The following is a 23,061-nucleotide window of genomic DNA, read 5'->3' as shown; positions in this document are numbered from 1 at the left end:
AACACAAATAAAAATAGAACTTTAATGTCTTCTGACAAAAATTTTCACTAAAGGCATTGTGTACAAGGATGGAGGTCAGCTCTAAGAATTTCTTCAATAATTCTGTTACTCTTTACATGCTACAGGTCAAAGCATCTCAGGATGAAATAAAAAATATATCAAACCCTCCATGTTTTGTGAAGAACATGCACTGTTCTGGTTTAGGGTACTGTTTTTCTTACATTTAGTAATGACCTAAATGCAATATGAACTGAAAATATAACTGAGATGTTTCTGGAGACAAGCACTGGTTGATAAGTGGCTCAGTCTATCCACATCATTTGTAAGATTCTGCAGAAGATTTTTTGTGGCAAGACCTATCTCTGTGGAGATTAAGCTTAAGTCAAACAATGTTTTTCAAGTTTGCTGGCTACTGTGATAACTGAAAATTATATGAAAATTGATTCTGAAAGCATTACAAACCCCAAAGTAGAATATACATGGCATATATAATGTGTGTTTAGTACAGTGTCAGCACCTAGACTATTTTTCTATGTTAATTACTGAGGATGAAAACTGACTGGAGAAATGGATCAATGCTGCATTGCTGCATCAAAAGGGATAATTTCCCATGTGACTATAAACTCAAAGAGCAGTTTAAATGACCAAGTTCAGGATTAAAAAGTTGATTCCCTCTAACATATATATATGTACATAGACAGACATGAATCCCACTATCCATTTCCTGCCTCCTGCTTTCTCTGATGTCCTTTGGATCAGAGATGGATTCAGTGCAAAAGGAGAGACCTCAGACCTTGAGACAGGTGAGCTTGCTGCACCCCTCCACAAGTAAAGCCCATCTCCTTTGTGGTCAGGTTTTCACAGAGACTGGGATAACATTTTATGTTTCTCCCACTCTCAGTGTAGGTTCTCAACTATCCAGTGAACCTGTTCCTGTTGAAATGTAGTTAGCAGTTCTGCAATACTCTGGAAAGCTTATCAGAGAGACTGGTTTAAGATCAGAAACCAAGCACTGAGTGTGGTATGAATCACTGCAAAACTGCACCTACTTATGCTTCTGTGGTGACCTACAACCTCTGCTGGCCTCTGGATACAGCGCTCACATCCCAGTACAGATGAGCCAAACTTTTTGAGAAATAATTTCTCAGCTCCTCCTGTATGCTCTGTCCTGCTCCTGAAGTGGGAGAGCTACTGATGAAAGGAGGCCCTTGAACGCTCCAAGATTCCTCAGAAACATCATCTGTGGCATCATCCCAAAGTGCCAATGTCTTTTACACCCCTGCTGTTGTTTCTCCAGTGGATATTCAGAGATGAAATCAGTCCTGAGAAGCAGCAAGTATCGGATTTGCTCGGTGTCCCCGAGTGGGAAGAATGATGCATCTGACTCCATGATATCAGAAGGCTAATTAATTACTTTATTATGAACTACATTTTTAATTACATGCTTAAATTTTTTAATATCTGAACAGTCTTACAAGCACTACCATGAATTATTATAGAACCATTGAAGAGTGATGAGGTCTGGTGTTTGCCTTCAAGTAAACAATACCAAAGAAATTTAAGTTAAACACTGTCTTGTTATCCTATTTTATGCACTCTAGGCTATGCTGTCTATTTTCTTTGCTGGGAAAACTTGGCCAGAGAGAAAGTGTATTTCAGTGTATTTGAATACTGGCCTAAAGATAGTCAAGACATGATTTTCTGTATACATATCTTGACAACAATCTCTTCACTCACCTGCATTTGTGTTTGATCCTTGTAGTAGTACTGTCAGGGTCTCCATAACCAATAAAGCCAGCTGCTTTTGGTCCTCAAATGAACTGTTTCTTGAATCCACTACAAAAAAATTTCAGAAGCTAAATTAATAGAAAATATCACTCTTTTCAAAGATGCTTCTTAATACTTTCCACCAACACTTTTCTTTTCTTTGCTTCCCTAGAGAGCATGCAGCCCCACCATTTTCCAAAGAAAGCTGAGACTTCGTCTACACATGCATTCCTGGGAAAGCTTAACTATCAATCATATGAAAAGTTAATTTTATAAAGACAAGAATTTAAACTGAGGTTTTAGAGCACTGTGAGCTCCACTGTGAGTGCCTGACATTGCAGCTATTGTTTCTTTGAGCCACAAAACTACACCAGTTGAAGATTAACTGCATCTGCTCTTGTTCCGTTTTCAGTACCTGAAAAGAGAAATTCCATACAAAACCCACAAAACTCCACTCACATAATTACAGCAAACATGCTGATTGCTTAACAGGTGTAGCAGACCAACACTGCAATTGGCATAGTACACACAGAGAAACACTCCAGGAAAAACAGTGGGGTTTTGGTTATTTTAAATTACTCTAATAAAAAGTGAACCCAACACAAGGACATGTGCACCCACGTAGCACCCTGATTAGATGACAGTTTCATCCATTTATTTACAGGAACATAAGAACTGATGTGTTTTCCAATGGAGTTGAGGGGGAAAAGGCTTTATAACTAATCCACAGCTACCACTCACTAATGAAGCTTCATACAATTAAACCCAGGTGAAACATCCAGCAGTTGTGGTTAAAAATTAAGTGTCACTGATGCACACCAGCTTGACTGCAGTTTGAATGAAGAATGCAAAAAAAATTGTGTGTGCATGTAGGCTCCTATGGCACAAGGCAGAATCTGCTTTGCAGGCCTAGCAACTGTGCAGCTTATCTGAGATGCTCCAGTCTGGAGACAACTGATCTTAATTTATATTTTTTTAATGCTTAGAAAAATGTAGACCCAGCTTATAAAAAAGTCTCCTATTAAGAGCTCAGATATGCACACTATAGTATTTTTTAAAATCTGGGGCTAAACACAAAGTTACAAAGCACCTTTTGTTACGAAGAACATTGATGCCATACATTGCCCCTATACTTTTTTAACATTAAGTAACAAATATTGAACCAATACATCAAAAAATCATTTAGAAATGAAAATATGAGCTCGCACTACTTTGCATTCATACAGCATCATTCATTAAAGTAAGCCTCAAGCTTCTCTCAAGAAACTGAGAGAGGCAAATCCAATGAGCTTTTAAGATGGCACAGCAGTCCTCAGCAGAATTCAGGCCTTGAGGTACATGTTCAGACTCTCTCATTTCTTCTAAATGCAAGACTCCACTATTTCCAGCCAAAAAAGACAAATATTAGAAAAATGGAAATGGACACACTACCTTGATCATTCAGTGCCTGAGTGGGATCTTTCAAAAGGGCTGCATATTTATGGAGAAGATTTACCATCACCTCCAGAAGCCCCACTTCCCTGAAGACATCCTTAAAGATGTAATCATGACGAGTGAACTTCAAGAGTGTCCTCATGGCAATGATGCTACACTGAAAAGAAGTGCTGGATTTTAAAAGGATGCTCACACTGATCAGTTCTTTACAGGGTATGTAATTCAAGCTGAAGACAACCAATTCCAGCATCTCAAAGTATTTGGTCTGCACTTCTGGAAGTTTAGGAATTTTCTCTGCAAACTGAGACAATGTGTGCTGCGATTCCAAAATGAAGTAGTTGGCATTGTCCGCCATATAAATATTCGTGATGGCATCAAGGATGATTTGTGCTAGGTAGTTGGTTTTTGCTCTCAAAAACGCATTCTGAAGGACAGAAAATGCTTGAATATTCCTCACACTATGACCTAAATCAGGAAATAAAGTGGGATGGGAGGAAAAAGGAAAGAGAAAGTTATTAATCATCATAAACAATGAATACACTTATTAATAATGATCCATGCATTTTAATAAATAGGAATAAAATAACAATGTACAATATCACTTTTCATTAAAAAGTCATTAAAAAAGGCTTCTGCACCTCCACTTACACTGCAGTTTCCACAACCTACTATTCTTTAAGGCAGCATCTTAATCTTTGGTAGTAAGAGTTTATGTAAGCAGCTAAAGATGCTGATGAAAGATTATTTCTTTAAAACAGATAAGTACACTGATTTAGTGTTAAAATGTACACAGGATACAGTCCTAGAGACAAAACAAAGCCTGCCCATCACACACCCATGCCATAAGAGAACTCATTATAGCAACAGTGATACATTCTGTGTTCCGTAATGCAGAACACAGCCCCTGCAGCTGGGAATAAAAAAGCTCTGGCAGGGTTCAGTACTATTAACAATTAAGGAATTAAACACAGGGAAAAAGTTGTAAAGCATAAAGTAGCTATAATTTCAGCACACAAACATCTTACAGCTTTAAAGCTCAGTCACAATTCTTCTTGTAAGTACCTTCAAGTTGATTGATATCTCATTAGCTAAGGAATGCATCATTTATGAGGATGCTCCAAAATTTTCTATGGGCAGATGTTATTCTTATTCTACTAAAAAGATGCCTTAAATTCAACAGTGGACAGATAACATGATACAAAAAACAACTAACAGTAAAAAATAACTAAAAAAAATACACAATCAAGAGTGACAACTTTAAAGACAATCTAAACAAAGCATTTAGAATGTTTTAACAATAAAATCTTATTTTATTTTTTTCAAATAAAAGTATATGCAAACTGTTAACCTGATTTGAAAACCCTTTCATAAAGAAAAAAATCTTATTTATGATATATTTTCTATGGCACACTACTCTCTTCATTTTTGTAAACTAAGTTGTCCAACTGAACAGTAAATTCAATTATCTTCATGCCTAGCCTCCCCACCTTCCATTTCAGCATTTCTCCAGAAGGCAAGAGAAAACTCCCTCGTAAATGAACATTGGAACAATTTCACATCTGGAAGAGCATTTGCTACATTGTAACACAGTTGTTCCTAAAAGGACTTCTTTACATGCTTTCTTTACTATGAAACATGTTCAAATTAGGGGATTTAGAGCTTATTAAATGTGATAGGAACAGTGTCAGATACAACTATTAATATTCTCAGTATCAACAGTTGTTCCAGGCATTATTTTTTATTATTAGGAGGGCCCCTGAAAAAACCAAATTCTAACCAGCTTTTCAGAGTTCAAGAACTAAAATTATTTAAATGGAAATAATTGAGATATCAGTAAATTGAGAAGACAAAGTTTTCATAAAAATACAATTTGCCAACATTATGAAAAGCAGGTAAAAGGAACAGAGATGTCCTGACAAACATCACAAAGTTAAAGAACTCTTTTGCAGATTGCAATAGACCATGGTTCTCTCATAACATTGTGTCAGAAAAGCTGATTAACCTAAAAAAAAAAAATTAATATTATTATCAAAACATGGAAAAATTGAACTCTGAGTGTTCACCTTCTTTCTCTATTTAGTGCAAAAGAAAAACAATTCCTAAGAACAATGAACTCTCTCCATACCAGAGAAAGGAAGTCACTGTCCAAGGAACCTAGGATGTATATTCATTAGTCTATAAATCTATAAATGCAATCCTAGAATACACTTTTCTTGTGCCACTGCACACACTGTATATCTCATAAAAGTTTGACAAATTAGCTCCACAGTCACTATTGAATTCCAAACTCCTTAGTTACATACAAGACTAACCTGAGTTTTAAGTTTATGAACAGGATATGAAACTTAAGTTTATTTTTATACAACCCTTCTCCCCCAAGACTTCCTCAAAGCTTATCTCCAATTCACTGTGGTTTCAACCACACCACAGATTTTATCACTCTGATCACACTGGTGATGAAATAACAGATTTCAGCTCACAAGTGACATTTCCCTGAGCTGACAAAAGGTAACAGAAAGCAAAGTGGAGTAGGGGAAGGATTAAAAAAAAATTTTAAAAAATCAAGCCAGCACATCAGCCTTTCATATCAATTTAGTAAGACAGCAGCTTAAACCACTATAAATAAAATCAGTTGATCTCTCCAATAAGATAATCTCTTCAAATCTCCACGAAGAAAACTGTCAGCTCTGCAGTGAAGAGGCTGGACCTGTCCTCAAAGACAAAAGCCCTAAGCCTTCTTCTTTGGGTACCAACCCCAAAATAAAATATTTGAGAACAAAATAACCGAGTATTTGATCTTATATAAAGAACCTAGACTTAGTTGCAAAGTGTTTGTGCAATACACAGCTGCTCTGTATCTTGTCATTTGCACTTAGAACAACAAAAAAGCAAACAGAGGGAGAATGCAAGCAGACTCACCTTTGCCTGCAGGCTGTGGGACTGCAAATCCAGGTAGCAGGAAAGGTACTCCAGTGGTAACACCAGCTGGCTTTAATTCATTGACACCATATGTTGTCAAAGAAGTTATCAAATTAACTAAGTCCTTCAAAGCATCCTTAGATTCAGCTTCTTTTGCCTGTTCTAATCTAAAGAAAATACAATAGGATCAAGTTAGCAGCACTAGTTTATTTGAACTCAAATCACTTTAGTAAGGTCTCTTCTATTCTGTCAGTTTAGAGATTAATTTTACTGCCTGATTCCTGCAGTGTTTTCAATGTCCATATGTCATACCATTCAGTTAGTCAAACATTGGACTTAAAAGAGCAAACAGTTATTTGCCATAGGAATTTACCTCGTAAATCTCTCCTTGAACTCAACAGTCAGCAGAGAGACGTGAAAAATTACATTAAAAATCCTCTCACGGACATGAAGATACTGTATAGGAAAGTACATGGATAGTCTGTAATTAAATAGATCTGTAATTAACTTGCAAGAGTACATCTGCCACTTTGAGAGTGAATATTTTGTGGCAATGAAATGGTATCTTGGTAAAGGCGTAGCACTCACAAGCATGTGATGAAGCACCTCACTAGAACTACAAACACCACCTCTGAACACAAGAGAACGGAAATGTTAACATCCCATTCCAACCACTGTCCTGACAGGAACGCACCATCCGACCAAACCCTAAAACTGACTCTGAATCTTAACACCATCCTCATTTTCCTGCTACTTCACCACAAATAAAACCATGTTTAATTATTTATTAACTGTAGATCTCAGGAGTAAACTGGGGACCACATTCTTCAACAGACTCAGGCAGTGCAAGCTCTGTTTTGCTCCTTGCTGACAAACAATTGTTGGAGCCCTACAAGCAGCTCATTCTGCATCCTCTGTCTTCTTAGTCAGACGTGGCTGAGGAAGGAACCTCCTTCAAACAAGAACCTCCTGCAAACAGTCACTACAGAAGCACAGAGCTCACCTATTATCATTCTACTAATTCTCACATGCCCTGCCCTTTCACGTCATCCAGATGAAATTACCAAAATGCTCCTCTTGCCCTCACAGATCTTCTGCAATTTCTTACTGAGCCACCTTCTTCACACATCCTACTTTTCCAGCTCCAAAGCCTTTCCTCTTCGCAGCTTGAGACCCAGTGTCCAGATCTCACACCCTCACATGACAGTTACCATCATAAAAGTGCCCCAGAGCTGAACAAGTCTCTGTGGGTAGGTTTGAACAAAACAGGGAGAATACATCACTGTGGTCCATCACTTACCAATGCACGGACTTATTCAAGATCACTGGTTTTTGAAAGGAACTACTTTCTTCTAGAAAACCCCCTCAGGAAGAAATGAGGATAACACATTCCTATGCTATTAACCTTTACTGATGTCACCTGATGACCCCAGATGTCCTCCTTTTTCAATGAGACATGCAAATCCCTAGTCTTCCTATACATTTGGCAGGGATCCTCCATTCTTTGACTAAAGGATGAGCAAGCCCAGGGGAAAATTTGTTTAAAACACTTGATCTACAGAGAATCACTTTTGTACCTCAACATGTAACATGACAGCAGGTTCCCCTCATATTTCCCCTAAACCCTGGCTGACAGTTTCTGGAAAACAACTGCATTTGAATTACACTACTTTGAATTAATGTATTAGTGAATATAACATATTCCAAAACTCTACTTATAGAACAAGAAAAAATAACAATTCCTTAACAGGTGCTTTAGCTTTTGTGACACCAAAGGTAACTTATGAGTGATTTTAAATGTGATTAAAAATGTCAAATGCCATGTCTATGTCTGGTATTCATTTAAAACAAACAAAAATCCCCCTCAGAAGTATACAATGTAGTGGAAAATTTAGTTCAAATATTTGAGTGCCAAACCTCAGCATATTAACACCAAAAATATAGAAATAACAATATCAGCATTTTTCAGTGATAATGTCTTAAGCATCTTTGACTCAAATACACTTGGTAAGGTGTATACTTATAGTTACCCAGTATGTACCTGGGATTCCTTATATATATATATATATATATATATATTTTACAATAGCAACAGCTAAGCATTCTTCTTCAGAACTTCATGTTCAAATAAAGCAACACAAACTGCCCAGAGATTTTACACAAATAAAGCAACAGACACTCTTTTCTTTCTCAGTCAGAAAATTAAAGAAGTTTCCTTCATGGAAAGAAAAAGGAGATAATGGATAGATCATGTACCAAAGGTTTTTTGGGCAGGCATTTTCATGAACATATTTGTTAATGCACTAGAAGCTTAGAAGTACTTTTAATTAGGAAAAAAAACCCTATTCCCTCATAGCATTCACCACATTTACATATGGGAATTTTCATTATGATAGCATGATAAGACAATAATTATAGAATTATTTAGTTTGGAAAAGACCTTCAAGATCATTGAGTCCAGCTGTTAACCCAGCACAGCCAAGTCCACCACTAAACCATCTTCTTAGACAAAACAAAAACTCCAACCACTCAAAAATCACTAGCTGCAGCCAAAATTTTATGTTCTGGATTCTCTCTAAATATTTAGCACCAGTTTTTTTAAGCAACTGCTGTCTTTCCAAAGCAACAAACACTTAGTAATAAGCCAGTACTAAAGAACAAAAAGTTCAACAAAGTAGTTTAATAAATGGAGAGAAACACAGAATTCAATGTTTTGGTCCTAATATCTTCATTCCATAATGATCTATAATCACTTACTTGTTTAAACTTATTAATCTACTCTTTGTTAAGAAAACTTTTTTTGAAAAATGCCCAGTGATCTGTCTGCATTTCTTCAAGCACTTTTGCCTACCTGAGGAGGAGGTCACAGAGGAAGTTGTATCCTTGCCATATCCTAAAATCATCCAACAACGTTTGGGACACATCACTGGAGTCTTTGAGAAAACAAGAAAGTCCAGCAAACATCTCAACTATTTCTAGGGGAGAAAGGTCATCAGACTGCTGCATGTTCTGGACACACGTGGACAAACATTCCTTTTCTGAAAAGAATTGCAGTGGAAAAATTTAGGATTTTACTGACAGGAAGAGGCATAACCAACACACAAAACACAGCAATAAGATAACTTATTCAAGTATCTCTTGTCACAGAACACTTAATACTACTTGAGGATGAGAAGGATTCTCAAGTGGCTTTGGATCAAAACCCTAACCTCTTTTTGCCAGCCTCTTCCTCCCTTTTAAAATCTTTACTCTTGTAAGGAGGAAACTCTGTAGATAATTACCATTTCTTAACTTAAAAAGTCTGACCAGATAACTCAACAGAATAAAAAGACAAATATGACAAATGTAAATAATTCTAAACCATATTTTTTCATTTAAAACACAAAGTTATACAAAGCACTGACTTGAAGTGTTATTAAAACCCTATATATAAACCTTTACACCATGTCATCTTATTCCTTCTCTGGTTGGCATTTCATTGGTTGGCATCAAAGAGGGATAGCTTGCCTTGCCCTGCATAATTCTCATATTCAATCAGTTTATTAGGTCAGTAACAAAGTTTTCTCAAATCTATAGTGAGAACTTAAGTTGCACTCTGTTTTAAAGATGCCCCCTTTAATTATTTGCTATTTTAACTTTGCAGCATGCACAACACAAGCACAAGTCTTTCTAGCTAGACTGATTACAAAATTTTCTAGAGGTTAAACCAGAGCATGAGAGTGTGAAAGGATGCTCCTTTGCATATGATGAAATATCTTAAATTTTTCCTGAACATAAGCTGAGCCTTGTAACAGATGTTGTTATTTCTTAAGTCAGGTTTACTTTTCTAATCAAAAAGAAAGTGGCAATGCTGATTGGTTTTCTTTTTAAAACTCCATTCACTTTTTAAAGAATCTAGAGTATCTTTTCATATGCCAACTTCCCTCCTCTATGGATCAAGCCCATAGCGAAGCAATAATGCCAAACGACAGTCAAAACTCCAGTTATTTTCTTTGTTGCACTTAATAACAGCTTCACACACATACATACACTTTATGTACTCACTAAAAGCCCACCAGAAGCCTATCACTTTGTAAGTCCTATCTAAAAACACTCAACTGGTGACTATGCTGTGCTTTGAGTGATATTATACATTCACATCTTTTTGACTGGAATTAGAAACACACTGCTAGCACAAGAGAAAAAACAGACTGAAACTTTCTGTGAAATATGTGGGAGCAAGGTGATGTATTCAATAAGCCATCAATATGGAGCCTTGTAGCTACTTGCTTCTCAGGGTGTGAGCAACCCAAAATTGTGGGTTTCTTCTTTTCCAGTAGGTGTACACTGCTAAAATGTATAAGGATATTAGTTCACTCCAACAGTCAGTCCAATTTAAAAACTACAAATTTGTCCTATGGTGCCCCTCAGTCTAAAGGCCTTAAATATAACATTAGAAACATATTTTATCAGATTTCTCACCTCAAGTCCTGCATACCTAAACACCCATATGATTTTCAATTAATGCAAAAAGAATAATTTGTATTCAAAGCTGCTTCCAGGCAGCTAATATCCTCTCTAACATTAGTTTTCATCTGCAAGTTGTTGTGAACCAGCTTGGCACTTCCCTCTTTACCAGCTCCTTGCAAAGATAGATGATGACTAAAGTACTACTTTCATTAGCTACCAAAATTTGTAACCAGCTACAAAAATGTGCCTGTACAGTTTCCATGCCAGCAACAGCCAGGGTCTACTTGTCTTAAAAATGGACAGGAGACAAACTAGAATGATTCTGGACGCTTCATTCATTTGGTGTCTTGCAGGTTGGATTAAGCCCATGAGATAACTTTAACTTGGCCTTCAGCATGCACAAAATCTTCCATCCGTAATCTGCAAGGCAAGGTGGGGAAGACAAGGGGCTGGCAGAAGAAATCCAGGCTGAATGAAGTGCCAGCAATCCAGTCAGTGAGAGACCAGGGAAAACATAAGGGCTCCAAACCCATCCAGCACAGGTACAGTTCTCAGCCAAGCAAAGAGTCTCCATGGGCCAGGCGCTCAAAACAACGTCCTTGGGTTGGGAAAGCTGGGCTGCACCACAGCAGAGGAAGTCAGCTGCCTGCTAAGAATTAATGCATCTTCACAGTAAATATTTTTCAATACAGGCAGTTACTGAAAGCCTTTCCTTTTGCTTATGGTGAACTCTACACCAAAACATAAGACAAAACTATCCTTCCAGATTAAATCGAAATGTGAATGAGACAGAGATCACAATCAGCTGAGATCACCTCCCTCACTACACAAGGGCTTAGAAATGTTGCCTGTATGTAAATAAGCACATGTCCAAACCAAAGCCTAGAAGCTTCCCTATTATTTTCCTGCCTATTTCCCAAATAAGAAAACTATGAAAGAAGAGCAGGAAAAAATCCCAGTAACTAATACAAAAGAAAGACACATACCATGGATGTATTTCACTACATTGACACTGAGGCCATGACGAGATATGGTCATTAGTACTTCTCCTGCACTCTTCCTCCAAGGCAGATTATAGGGAGGGCACCATGAGGTTATTGCACTGAACAGAAGCTGGAGATCATCCTTCTGAGCCAGTTCTTCCGCCGGGGACACAAAACTGCACAATTTTACTAGGATCTGAAACAGGAAGTCATTAAACAACTACCATTAATACCTTTATCACTGAAAATTTTGCCTAGACTTAGTAAAGGGTGAAACACTCTTCCACTAAAGAAACACATTAAAAAAGGTAATGTGCTGGTTTCCCTTTGTGTGTTTCCATACTTTGAACATAAGACAAGGTTATTTTACACATGGTTATTTCAAGTCCCAGTTCAGTTTAAAATGCTTACCAGAAGACTGGAAGCAGAATTTAAATTTTTTAGGCTGACACAGCATATTTGCATGGATACCAGAATATTCCACTCTTGGAGAATCTGCCAGTTGCCTAATTTGCAGGTTTAAATTCTGCACTGAGGGAGAAGCTCTGTGAGGCAAACTGCTGTATTCCTTCCTAATGCAGGAAGAAGGCTATTGATGGGTTGTTGGCAGAGCAGCAACCATAACATCTTGGTCAAATTAAGTTTGTCAGGAAAGGCTACAGCAAAACTGCAGATCTACCTGAAAAATTGGCACCTGGTCTGAATTTCCTAATTACCAAAACCAAGACAAAATGCAGCCATACAAGTGAAGCTACTACACCGTGCTCCCTTTTCTGCATGTTTTGAGATGTCTGATTTTTTGCATCTTGTGCAGGAAAAACTCAGGCCCCCTCTCAGAAAACTGGAAAGAGGCTGTCTGCAACTCTCGCAGGGGAGGGAGGGGGAGGTCTGGAACCTCACTTATTCAGTCAGTTCATTTGAGATCATCACTTTATTATCAATACTAACGTTTTTTTACTACATCTATTTCAATCAGTAACAGCCAAAGATAACAAGTACTAGGACCAGTCAGATGAAATCAGAATAGTAGTCCACATGTTGCTCCTTTTAAATACCTGTGCAGAAGAGCTGCGCAGATTTCTGTGCAGGAGGTATTTGTCAAAGACAAAAGCAAGAGGAGGAGTGGGAATTTAACCTCAACTGAGCTTGCAGGAAAATCCACCTCCCTTTTAGCTATCAGTTTTTTAAGAATCAAGGAAGAGTAAAACCTGGCTCAAATGAAAAGTTTCTAGACTTTGCTCACATCAAGTATTCACATTCCTCTTGCAAATTCCCTGACCTATTTTACCTTTCTTACCTGTACAAAGACTTTCTGTAGTAGCGCTCGGCGCTCTGCGAGAGGTAGTTCATTCTGTGCTCCTCCAACTACCTCAGGCACGTGTGGAAGGTCAAAAAACAGATATAGACATTTAACAAGTGTGGAAGGCACTGACATTGTAGTCATGCAGTCCACAGTTTTCTGAGGAAGAAGAAAACACAGCAAAAAATACCAGTTCAGCATATTATATATTCCAAACATCAATAATAATGCAGTTGATTGAAATGCTGGTTTTTCTTTCTCACACCTTTGGTGAGGCGTTGACGCAGCAGTACACATTCACCATCTATTCTTGAGTGCCTATCCAAACAGTAATTTTAAAAATAGGATGATTTAGTTACATGACAACAGCACCTCACAGCCACAGTTCAGAGCAGTCAATGCACGGGACAGAAACAAAACCTGTCAGTCTCTGCCAACAGAAGTTAACAAGTTAATTACAAGACCTTCAGCCAAGCCTTTATCAGCTATCAATTCTTTGTAGTAGGAGAAATGGGAGTGGGAGGAGGACATTTCAATTTATGCTGTCACTTGGCAAGAAGGTGTAAGGAGCTTTAAGAAGCAAGGCAGAAGAAAATATGAAAGCATCAGTGGGAAGAAAAGACAAATTGGTGTGGAGGCTGGTGACATACTAAAACAGAGATAAGATGATATGCTGAATTACAAATGCAGATTAGAGCAGAAATAACAAACCACACAGCTGCCCAGTATACTGCCAGAGAGAGCTCTCTGAATGGAGGGCAGCAGCAGAAGCAGAGGCAGGAATGATTCACTACCACCCCCATTCATCGTTGCTGCTGGCCATGCTTTTTGCAACTGCTGTGGCCCTCCTCCTATGAGGTGTGCAAAGTTCAAGGTCTGAACTATTTAGGTGCTCTGTGTGTCATGCATCTCATGGGGCACTAAGCAGCAGTATGCAAGAGAAGCCTTTGGGCAGCAATAAAAGTTGCATGCATTATTCAGAAGAACATTATAAATTAAAGTCTCAAAACCACTCTTTTTTCAGGCAACTGAAACCACAAGGAGCTAAAGCATAAGTCCTGTGGCAATATACGAGAAAGAGGATCTTAACACAGAAAAGCAGAATATAGTTGTATCTTTTGGAGAGTGTTCATGCAGTTCATTTTATTATTGCTTTTGTATCTTCCACTCCATAATTTATTTTTAGCTTTGCTGTTTCAGACTAACCTGTCCTGATGAAGCTAGTAAATTGATTGTGGTGAGCAGCATCCAACCTCTACTTGCTTCTTCACTTTGATTGACCTCCAGAAACTGGACTATGGCACGACTTGCAGCCTCTGTAGGAGGCAGTAAAAATGAAAAAAACCAAAAACAGTAAGAATTCATTCTGTTAGTCTGCAGAAGGGAACACATCCTCTCAGCAGCCCCAAGCACTGAGCATAAATTCACCTTTACAGCACTACTTAAAAAAGGACTAGGCTTAGGCCTATGCCTTCCAGACACATTCCAGTCTTACACACACACACACACTTGGCTTTGACACTGGCAAGGTGGCAGAAAATACATTCTTTGGTCACGCACCATCCTTTGACCAGCAGATAGATTTCAGTAACCTGCAGTGACATCTGTTTGAGTAGTTTTGCTTTATCAATATACAATATACTTTTCCCAGGCATGAAGTCACCATCAGTTAGTGACCTCTGTGGAAACAAGTGAAATTTCTGAAAAAAAACCACTGCACTGAAACAACAGTATGGAGGATAATGGGGATTTTAAGGAAGGAGAAGTGCTGAAAGACAAAAGGGAAAAAAATAGGAAAAAAAGTAACATTAAGAGTATGGTCAGCAATTATCATATCCCCATCCTACATTTTTTGAGAATGAAAACAGTAACAGCTTACAGATAATTCTTATGATTGAGAATCACTTCTGGATGCTATTCCGTATCAGTCAGAGCCAAAGACAAATACTCAGCCTAGTAAACAAGTTATCAGCCTCAATAAATGAATCAAGAGAAAATGCAACCCTATATCACTGCTACATGAATACACACTTATGTAAGAAGTCTATAATGCCAGTGATGTCTGCCCATTACCTTTAAGAGACATCTAAAAACATTTTTCATTAATAACTGTGTATCAATCATCTCCTGTGCTTTTAGTGTCAACTAGGACAGAAAAGGAAGGTGAATAATATCACATAAAAAAGAAATTACGAAGGAATTACCAATGGAGGAATAAATCTGCAACTGAAGAAAAATCCTATTTAAATATTGGGTTGTTTGCTTCATCTGCTGTTAAGATTCCCCAGCATATACCTGGGAAGTTTATTTGAAAGGCACCACATTTCATGTGGCAAAATACTTATCAAACTTGTGTATCAATTACAGTGAGAAGATCACTTTCTGAAGCATCACACTGTAAGCTGTGCAAATTTGGTTCATTTGTTCAACAGCTCCTCTCTCATGTTTTTGTCTGGCAGACTTTTTCCCATAACAGACTTTTGTACAAACCACTGGCTTTTCCAATTCTTGTGCTAAAGCAAAGAGAGGTCCCTACCACTTCCCTCCATGAGACTGAGATAAAGTTTGAGATACCAAGGTGAAAAGTAAGACAATTTATAAAACTCACACAAACAAGGACAAGTAAGATTTCCCAGCATGCTGACCTGAAACTATCAGCACAAAGCACTGGTCAGGTGGTTGGGTATATGAACAGGCCAACTTAGAAAGCACAACAGCTATGACACAGTTGCATTTCCTACACTAAAGGCACAGGCAAAATGCCAGAATTCCTGACAAAAGCCATTTTTCCTCAGTTTACCTCATGAGCCAAGCATGTCTAAAGCATGCACTGCTGCTACAAGGACAGTGCCTCACCAGCACAGCATAAGGTTTGACTTTTTAGGTCTATTGTCTTTCTATCCCACCACAGACAGAGCTGAGCAATCAATCTCTGCCTCCAAGAGACTGTGCACACCAAACAGGGTGTGCACAGTCTCCTTTGGGCACAGTCTCCAAAGCCACCTATGGAATAAGGGCTCATTCAGTCATCTTAGAAAGCAAGACTCAAGGGTTAAGGCCATGCTTCTGAAAAAGCTGTCATGCTGCTGGCATCCTGGCATAGCAGTTGAACACTATAAATAGCAGTTTCAAAACTGTCACTCTTAATTAAGCACTACCTAAAACACAGACAGCATTTTAAGTGCTGGAACACGTTCTCTTGTCATCTGCTCTGAGCAAATTTGATAGCACTATCATTTAAGATTAACTTCTATCATCAGCACTAGTCTTAATTTATTCCTTGTACCTTTCCCCTGTTTTTGAAGTGCCCAAGTCATCATTTAGTAGAACATCTTCTGTGTGCCCCACTCAGATGTCCTTAGCTTTTCAGCTTCTGCTGCAGAAGAAAGCCAATTCAGTAAAACTAAAACTACTGAAACTAACTAGTAAAACCAGCAAAAAGGCAAACAGAAAAACCTATAAAATAATATGTAAATATACCTATCGTGACAATGGTGCAAGCATGTAAACGTGAGTATGACCATGATTATGTGGTTACATGGTTAATACACAGGAGTCAGATTTTCCAGCATGGATTTATATATATTCATTGTATATGGAATAGATGCTTGGTAGAATCAAGCAACAAAATTTTTTTCACGTGTAAGAGGTGCACTGCATCCTGGACTTCAGAAAACCAAAAAGGCAGCAAGCAGTGGGATTAAAGTAATTCAGATGGGTAGCAAAAATCAGTGCTACAAGCACTGCAAGCAATGTTGTTGCCTATAGCAATAGTACTAAGGGCAAACTTAGTACAAGAAGCTTTTAATTAGATGACCTAGAACCATAAACAGCATATAATAGCATAATCAGACTTCTGTAAAGCTTATTCTGGAAGGAATATCAGTGAAAAAAAATATCTGTGCATGTGCCAAGGGTGGGAGGTGCAGGGAAAAGTATGGATGGGTGTGTCAGGGGGTGGTGAAGGTGAAGCTGAAGTCAGGGATCCCTTCTCTAACAGAGCCTTCTAGAAGTCTCTGTCTCTTCTTTTGGGAAATGCCTGAAGACACATTTAGGTACCTAAAGTTACAGAATACAAATAATTCCAACTACCTAGATAGTAAGAGACAAGCATCAACCCAAATGAAAATGTGATGGCACAAAGTCTGCCATCCATCATCGGGAGCAGAGTTGGGCTGTCATCACATGTGGCATCAGAAGTGGCTGATGCCTTTGCAGTGTGCAGAAATGGAGGGCTGCTCATCCAAAGATAAAACATCTCAACTGTGCCAGCTTTTAGCCTCACTAACGCAGATGATAAAAGAACAGGCTTTCTAGGATCTCTTGGAAAAGCTCTATATTGTACTATACTTGCCTTGCATAAGATATGGTAGAAAGCACCACAAGCAAACAAAGTCAACCAAAAGTAATAAGATACAGGAGTTGTTGATCAGAACTGGCTTTTAATGAATAGTAGCTGACGGGACACTTATTTTTCCCTTCCAGAGCAATTTCTATAAACACAAACCAAAATCACCTTGTAAAGCAAAGTCCCTCACAGAAGAGGAAAAACATTTATATGCAAAGAAAAAACCCAAGATGTGCAATCCCAGCACAGCATGTGAAATCATTTCCAACAGTCTACTCTCAGCAGAAGAAAAGTTACCATACCTAAAAAAGTCTGAAAGCAGCCCTTACTGAAAGCACCCTTACGTGCACTTATTTTATTGACAAAGATCCTCCCTATCAGGAAAACTTCAGACTTCATTAGGGGAGGAGCCTGAATGGCACCTTAGTAGCACAAGAAGATCCCTTCAATTATCATCTGTAATTCACCCAAATGCAAGATGCACTTAAATTATACTAACTTCTGTGAATTGAGGATAAACATAAAATTAGTTCTGCTGATGTGAGAGAGATTAACTAAAAAAAGGAAAAAAACACCAAAAAAACCCAAAAAACCCACCAGAGTTTGCAGATTAATGTATCTTTAAGAAGAATAAAGGTAGGCATTCTCAGAGGCCAAATACCAACCACTGATGTGGTTTTCTGCAATGATGAGGAATGTTTATCAACTTGATCTCCCAAAATGGTTTGATGATGAGATAATAATAGTCTTTCAGCAGATCTGCTAAAAAAAATGCCTGAGGAGGTTAAAGGCATTTTTGGTGGTGAAACAGTTTGAGTAAATCTGTGAAATTAAGAGGAAAAGAAAGAAACTGGGGGAAGAACCCCTCCCCCAGAAAAAAAGCCACAAACTAAAAAAAAAAAAATAAATACAAACCCCAAAACCAAACAAACAAAGAAAAAAACTCCCTAAAGACTAAAAAGAAGGGTGAAAAGAAAAATCCAAACTGAAAAAAACCCAACCCACCCCTCCTTTCCCCCCCTAAAATAACCCTTTAAAAAAGACAAAATCACTACAGTGGTCAGAGGGTATAAACAACAACTGAAAGTCCTGGAGGTAGGAAGGATTAGCTGAACAGCCTAGCAGTACAGTAAAAATAAATTTAGCATTCAATAGTAAATACTGTAACAAACAGGAAACGTTGTAAATATGAAATGAAAAACTGACTGAAATTAACAGAGACACAACTTAACTGAACTTAGAAGGTGCACAAAGCAGTAATGTACAATAGCTAGCCAAATAAAATCACCAAAAAAACAAACTTCTGAAACTGTCTATGAAAGGAGGCTAAAAAGTTCCAGACCTGTGATGTACCACTTTGCTTTCTCATGGTTCAGTTTTCCACCCTTCTTCAGTTTCACCAGTCCTCATAACCACTTATTCATATTCTGTCTATAGGATGGCTTTCCAGGTAGCAGGACTGCCCATCGCTTAGGGAATTCTTCTGAATCTCCCTGGGATAAATGTTAATGCATTAAATAATAGGCCCTGACCAGGTGCCATTTCGTGTGCTCGAGAGGCAGACAGTGGAGAGGACTGAGTTAGAAACCCATTTCAGTAAAAATGGAGTAATCACTGCCACAAATAATAACCAATAACCACCAAATCACAGGTTTGCACACCCTCAACTGATAAAATATGTGAAGCTGTTTAGAGTGAAAGAGAGGTGTTGGTTAGAGCCTGGTGCCAATAACACCAGGTTATGGGCACAGGTTGTGGTCTGTCCCAGCTGTGCCTGTCCTGTTTCTCAGAAGTCTTTTTCAGCTCTGAGCCAGATGCACTTGCTCCCAAAGGAAAAGTTCATCTCAGAACTGAGACTATACTAGAAACAGATGTTTGAACATCTATTTTACACAGCACTACCACAACTTTTTGATCAATTCAGACACAAAATTTGACTTATTTGTGACAAATGTGGCAGCTAAAAATCTCAAGTATATAAAGCTATCTCACCCATGACCCTACCATCTTCTAAACAGATAGACAGTCCATGGCAAGGGAAACTATTCACTAATCCTCATGAACAGCTACTGCTGTCATCAGAAAATCATCCCTGTTGTACATCAAAGACTGAAACCTGCAAGATAATTTAATTCAGATGTAACTGCTTAATTTTTCTTACTATCCCTACCAGAGAAATAAGGCAGTTGAAATGCAGCTGAACACACAAGTACAATGGCAATGTTCAGAGACCACTCAAGACAGGGTGCTGGCACAGTTACTACTGAATCACAAAACACTGTTCTGAGAAAACTACTACAGTCTGCCAAGAATAACTGAGATATGCCTCCACCATTGCAGGCATTACTCACATAGCTATTAGCATAAATATTCAAAGGCCTGATGAAAATAATTGCCCTGTGTTCCATTATCAGATGGAGTAGGGAGAAAAAAAAAAAGAAAAAGCAAAGAAAAAACAAAAACCCCACAAACAAACAAACAAAAACAATACCAAAAAAACCCCAAATCCCCAAACAACCACAACGTAATGACAGGCAAGATTTAACCATACCACATTCCCCACTGTAAAATACTGCCAACACATTTATAGAAGTCAAGTCCTTGCAAAATTTCTTACCCGACATTAACTATCAAAAGCTGACTTTTGACTGTATGGAAAGCTTGTCTCTAGCACAGGCTCAGCTATTTTGTTGACTTACATGGAGCACTTCACACCATGAGGAATTTGCACTTATATATTACCAGAGACATTTCCTGCATGTTGTTGTTACTGAAGTTTTTTACTTTTAAAAACATACTAGGAAATATAACTACCTGTCAGCAACTATTAAGACCTGTTATATTGTTTTGTTTGAGACACAAAAAGAATGGAAGTTCTAAAAAAAATTATGCAAGAGTCTTCACAATCCACAGACAAAGTATGAGGTCTTTAACACAAAACATATTCTAAAAAGCCAATAATTTCTATTTTTTTTTAAATCAGCATCACAGGAAATGTGTATCTAGCTCTAATAATTTTAACACAGAAGTCTACAAACTGAGTTTTAATAGCATGTTAATTGGTTATTTCTGAAGAGGGAACTGCACCCCACTAGTCCCACCAAGAGAGTCACAATGCAACTGCACAACACGGACCCATCAGGCTTTCTTGAGGTCTAAAAAAGGTTTACTGACCAGAGTAACAGCAATCCTGATAACAGAGGAAAAATGACTGCTTCCTTTTTTAACAGAAACATCGGTATTCATTACATTAAAGCTTAGAAGAGCACCAAACTGTCTTTTCAGTCATTGTGGTCAAGTTTCCAAGTGGGGTGGAAAACAAGAAAAATACCCCAAACCAGCACCATCAACAAAAATCTACCTCTGACTTGTGAGGTTTTAAGAACTGGATTATCTTGGAGCAATAAGCAGAGATATAGCTGAAGTAACACACAAAAATGGTTATTCCCTGCAGAATCCAACTGACTAGCAGGCAGAACAGATGCTCCCTGGGAAAAAAGGTCAAGCGAACACCTCCGTTCTGCCAGCACGGCTGTTGGACACTTATTTCCCCCTAATACTCAAAGAAAAGACATTTTGCGCCTGTTTACCCATAGAGAACAGGTTTTGTCTATGATATCTGTTTAGCCATCTGGAATGTTTCACTGCTTCACTGTTAGTCACTCTACTTTAAATGGAAATATATTGTAATTGGCACAGTTTGTGACTCCTGACTTCCTGCACAATAATTTTCAGAGCCTTTTCCAGTCCTCATTTATCACCAAATCCAAACTGAGAACACAGCACAGATCTTAAAATTATCTAGTAGGCAAAGACTTGATACTTCTTGGAAGCATTCCTCTTCAGAAAAGGAAGTCTAAGAGGAAAGCTAATGAAAGCACCCTTTTGGTGCACTGTCCTCAGTTATGCAACTGCCAATACAACATCATCTGATACATTCAGGGGTCAACAGAACCAAATCACACCCTGACTGATTTAATAATCAGAGAAGAAGAGGAGTCCATTGACATTTTTCTAGGACTGGCAATGTTGGTTTGAATGTGGGACTTGCTGTACTTTCACATATTATTAGCTTCCTGGCCAGCAGCTAATTTAAAATGCATAGTTTTGGAATGTTAACATATCCAAGTGACACAACACACCACCAACAGGTACCTCAGGTAAGATACAGCAGCTGTTCACATGCATGTTCTTGGCCTCCTCCTCCTAGTAAGGTCATGCAACTCAGTTCACACTTCTCTCTCTCATCTGCTGAAATTTTGTGGAACTCAGCTTTCTCCGTAACCCAGGGAGGAAACCTCTAACCTCTTCCTCCTCCTCTCTCTCTCAGTCCAAAGGAACAAAAGACAACACATTTTCATTGCTAAAAATTCGGTTTCTGAGCCTGCACAGTTGCTGTGAATGGCAGCTCTTAGAATTCTGACTGATCTGAAAATCGTGACGCACAGATGTGGAAAAGGCCACCCTTGTGCCCCATGCAATACCTGTGGACTTATTTGATGCTCTCCGTCGAATTTCAGTCACCATCAATCGTGACACTTGAGTAGTAAATTGCAGGAGGTCAGAAAATTTCTCTGTCATTGTACTTGGAGGAGCATTTCCAAACACCTAAACCAAGAGAAAAATGGATGCGTTAAAATAATTAAGTTTACAAGGATCACTACAAACTGCCATGTTCCTTTGTGAAGAAGCATTCCTATGGAGATTACGAGTTTTCCTTTACATGCTGCAGTATTCATCACAGCACTGGTTTGCACAGTGCATGCTCTAAGATATGTTCAGGGTTGGAATTCAGACCTCATTCAGGGAGGTAAAATCTGATGAATGGAGGGGAAAAGAGAGTTGTAAGTTTTCTTGCAAGATGAAAACCCTGCAGAGCCCCAAAAGACTGAGATTGCACTTAATGGGGTAAAGAACAGGTACCAGACCAAATTCTCCAACAGGACTTCTGTTTTTAAAATCAACTCCTTTACTATCTACTAAATATAATTACATGTGTAAAGTATTTTAAAAGGACTAAGAATTAGAACTGCCCTGTTATGTCCTTCCTCAATAAACTGACAATACCAGGAAGTCTCCCATGCTGCTGATATCCCAAGGACTTACTCTCCTCTTCTGAGATCCTCCTGAACACAACAGCAGGCTTTTTTTCTAATAAATTGCCACTTAATTCTAGTAACTTATTCTTCATGATTAAGCATTGATTTTGTTATTAAATAATGTATTAGATCACATATAACAGGGAAAAATGTGTTAACTCTGTGGTATTACACTAAGATGTGGAACACAATCTCAAAATGGATTAGCTAGTTGCTGCAGTAATTTACTCTTCATAGAAGACTGCACAAAAATGTGCAGTCTTTATCCACATTTCCAATGTAAAATTTGCACTAAAATTATTACAATAAACCCACAGTATTCATTGTCAAACAAAGCATGCAATCCCAATTATGGTATCATCACTTGTGTTAGTGCTGAAGAAACAGAATAGCCTGAACAGTCTCTGCTTGTTTAAATTTTTCTCCCTTATAGATATCTATGTAGCCTTCAGTAGTGTCCCTGATGAGCATAAAAGGTGTCAGTATTTTTCTAGTAAAACCTATGTTCAACAGGTTATGCTGGCCTCCCAGAAGGAGGATGTGTTCTACAACAGTACAGTTGATTTGGACTCAACCCCTGCCTCCTCTCTCTGGGTGACCCAGTTATCCTATTACAGCTGAACTGCTGACATACTTGGCTGAAGTCATTCTCAAGTCCAGGAACATCCAGTGAAATCCATGATTACAGTCAACAGGGATGCAAGGTAATTGTGGTGCCAGCTAACCTTGGAACTGCTAAGTCACTGAAGAAGACTTAAAAGG

At 38.2% G+C, this 23,061-nt stretch overlaps 1 protein-coding gene across 14 annotated transcripts in view; it reads right to left on the bottom strand.

Moving 5' to 3' along the window:
- The window catches only part of WDFY3 (WD repeat and FYVE domain containing 3), a 149,051-nt gene that overhangs the window by 68,875 nt on the left and 57,115 nt on the right, over positions 1-23,061 (bottom strand). For all 14 annotated transcript variants that reach the window (XM_064416660.1, XM_064416659.1, XM_064416658.1 and 11 more), the window contains 8 exons: positions 21,685-21,808; positions 14,059-14,168; positions 12,850-13,011; positions 11,556-11,748; positions 8,972-9,158; positions 6,121-6,287; positions 3,199-3,666; positions 1,738-1,836 (listed from right to left, as the gene is read on the bottom strand). In XM_064416660.1, the coding sequence (XP_064272730.1) occupies positions 1,738-1,836; positions 3,199-3,666; positions 6,121-6,287; positions 8,972-9,158; positions 11,556-11,748; positions 12,850-13,011; positions 14,059-14,168; positions 21,685-21,808 (1,510 nt within the window). The remainder of the gene's footprint in view (positions 1-1,737; positions 1,837-3,198; positions 3,667-6,120; positions 6,288-8,971; positions 9,159-11,555; positions 11,749-12,849; positions 13,012-14,058; positions 14,169-21,684; positions 21,809-23,061) is intronic.

Source organism: Passer domesticus, chromosome 4 (assembly GCF_036417665.1).
Source record: "Passer domesticus isolate bPasDom1 chromosome 4, bPasDom1.hap1, whole genome shotgun sequence".
NCBI classification, from domain to species: Eukaryota; Metazoa; Chordata; class Aves; order Passeriformes; family Passeridae; genus Passer; species Passer domesticus.
Note: the sequence above shows the minus strand (reverse complement) of the source record. Positions and strands in the feature narration are given on the sequence as shown.